Raw genomic sequence first — 2,455 nt, 5'->3', positions numbered from 1 at the left:
CGACGTGTTACTTTTTCACTACCCTCCAATAGTTAAGATGTATCTTCAGATTCCAAAATGATTCTCTCCTTTCAAGGGAAAAAAGCTCGCTCTTTCTCTCCTTCCCCTCCTCCCCGTGATGTGTGTGTGTTTGTGTGTGTGTGTGTGTGTGTGTGTGTGTGTCCTTATTAAATATCCGAACCGGTTACCCAAAGAAGTTAAAAGGCACTGCATAGGACAGAACCCCAGAACACCTAAGAGTTCCTAGTGCTCGTTCAATGATTAGCATTAAAGCTGAACCCAAGAGTCTTGTTCCCTGCGGGAGGGTACAATAGAAAAAAATAAGCTGAATAGCCCAGGGTGATCCTGGGAAAGCCTGGCTGGCAGAAGGGACTAGTTCACGAAGTCCAGTGGAACCCGAGACTCAGTCCCTAGGGCTCCGAGAGACTTTCCGCAGTGTAGGATGCAGAGTGAGCACGGGCTGGGGCGGAGGTGGGGGGGATTGGGAGGGAAAGGGGAGAGCTTGGATTCACTATTCCTCAGCTGTCCCTTAAAGCCTCCAAACTGTGGAGAGCTTGTGAGACTGTCTGGCTTCCAACCCCGCACAATTCGGTGGGTTTTGCTGGTGGCTTGGAGGCACACGAATGCCTTTAGCCCATCCGATCCTTGGTCCACGCCAAGTCAAGGAGCCGCTAAGACCGCGAGGCTTTCGGGGAGCAGACGGGTGGGGGAGGGCGGCGCCGGCGCTGACCGGCGTCCGGAGCTGCCAATCTCTCTGCTCACACCTCCTTCCCCCACAGGCGCGGGAGCCCAGGCTAATCCCCCGCCTCCCCATCTCCGACTGCGAGGGGTGCCCTGGGTGGGGAGTGGGGTAAATAATTGGCCAGAGGTCTGGCCTCCGAGTCTCCTCCACTTCCCAGCGACTCGTGGGAACGCGGGGCTACGCAGTCCTAGCGGAACCTGAGACCAGGTAACAGGAGCCTCGTTGGCTCCCGGGTCCCAAAGCATCTCTGAGACAGCCATCTACGCGGGTCTGAGTGAAGGTTTCCTTCTAGAAGGTTAGGTTCAGCCCTTGCTCAAGGTCCCAAGAGGGACAGGTGTCTTGGTCTTCCTCCCGGACCGGTCTCAAACGCCGCCATCCAGAGCAGAATGCTCTTCTACTTGCTGGGATTCTAATGCCGGGCTTCGGAGCACCAACGCTGAGTGAAGGATGAGGAAAGGAAGGCGGGGATGGCGTGTGAGCAATCAATAGCCTAGCCCATTTTCCCCGGGAGCTACCCACATTCACCGTCCATGTAACAGGCACCAGCTGGCGGCAGCATCCTTTAGCTGCCAGCTTCGCGAGGCAAAGGCAGGCTAGGGGTCCGGGAGCCCAGGGTGCACTGCGGGGCTCCAGCTCCCCTCTCACCCCCCACCCCGGCTGCGCCCAAGCCTCGGGATGCTCCTGGCTTCCTGAGGTTCCTTTGCCGCCAAGTCTTCCATTAACACCTCCTTGGATTATTGAGAGGCTGGCAGAGCTGAGCGTGGCCTCAGAACGGGTGTCGGGGCACTGGCCCGAGGCTGAGCCCTCTGCCACCGCCCCCATCCCTGCCTTTTCCGATTTGAGAAAGCATAAACAGAAAATAAAAGACAGGTGGAGGAGGCTGAAGGTCAGAGGTGAGAGATTCCAGGTCAATACTGGGAAGAGAAGGGAGGAGCGGAAGGAGAGAAGGAGGGAGAAAGGGAGGGAGGGAGGGACGCGAGGGAGCGAAGGAGGGAGGAAGAAGAGAGAGAGAGAGAGAGAGAGAGGGAGAGAGAGAGAGAGAGAGAGAGAGAGAGAGAGAGAGAGAGAGAGAGAGAGAGAGAGAGAGAGAGAGAGAGAGAGAGAGAGAGAGAGAGAGAGAGAGAGAGAAGACTGCTTAAGTTCATTCACTGGCTTATTTATTTGATTAACTGAGTAAGGAGACGTGGGGACTGGCCCACACGCCTGGCCGCCACCTCTGGCCGCCTCCTCTCCAAAAACCAAATTCTTGAGAAGAACATCTGACACCAAGAGGAGACATCAAGGTAACATCCCTTTAGGTTGTAGTGGGGAGCGCTTTCCTCTCCCCTCCCCACCCCCGGGAATGGGGAGGTGGGGAGAGATGCTTCTAGTCCGGGGCGTCCCTGGAGCTCTGGAAGGGAAAGTCAGCTAGGCTAGAACCGCCTGGGTCCCCGAATCTTAGCAGACAAGAGGTTGAGTCCGGCCCAACTAAGGGGAGAAGGTTCTTGGGCGCCAGGGCGGTAATATCTAGCTGACACACCAGGTTTTCTTTTTCTAACAGCACAACCGCATTTCACTGTGCGATCCACCCCTCTTGCAGAAAGAATGCTGAACGGGACCACTCTAGAGGCAGGTGAGTTCGCTCCAGCTTCCTCTGTCTTTTTCTTACGAATGTCTTCTTGGGCGTGCGTTCCAGGTAAGAGTGTGTGTGTGTGTGTGTGTGTGTGTGTGTGT

General features: G+C 56.1%; 1 protein-coding gene across 5 annotated transcripts in view; it reads left to right on the top strand.

Annotated features, from left to right (window-relative positions):
- The first annotated feature begins 528 nt into the window (after positions 1-528).
- The window catches only part of Lhx9 (LIM homeobox 9), a 24,436-nt gene continuing 22,509 nt past the window's right edge, over positions 529-2,455 (top strand). The window contains exons 1-3 of one of the 5 annotated variants that reach the window (XM_031384099.1): positions 529-949; positions 1,921-2,025; positions 2,283-2,354. In XM_031384099.1, the coding sequence (XP_031239959.1) occupies positions 2,327-2,354 (28 nt within the window). In that variant the 5' untranslated portion in view covers positions 529-949; positions 1,921-2,025; positions 2,283-2,326. The other 4 variants (XM_031384097.1, XM_031384098.1, XM_031384096.1 and 1 more) reach the window with 4 other exon arrangements.

The sequence above is a fragment of the Mastomys coucha genome, unplaced genomic scaffold (genome assembly GCF_008632895.1).
Source record: "Mastomys coucha isolate ucsf_1 unplaced genomic scaffold, UCSF_Mcou_1 pScaffold1, whole genome shotgun sequence".
Classification (NCBI taxonomy): Eukaryota; Metazoa; Chordata; class Mammalia; order Rodentia; family Muridae; genus Mastomys; species Mastomys coucha.
This window is presented reverse-complemented; position numbering and strand designations above follow the sequence as displayed.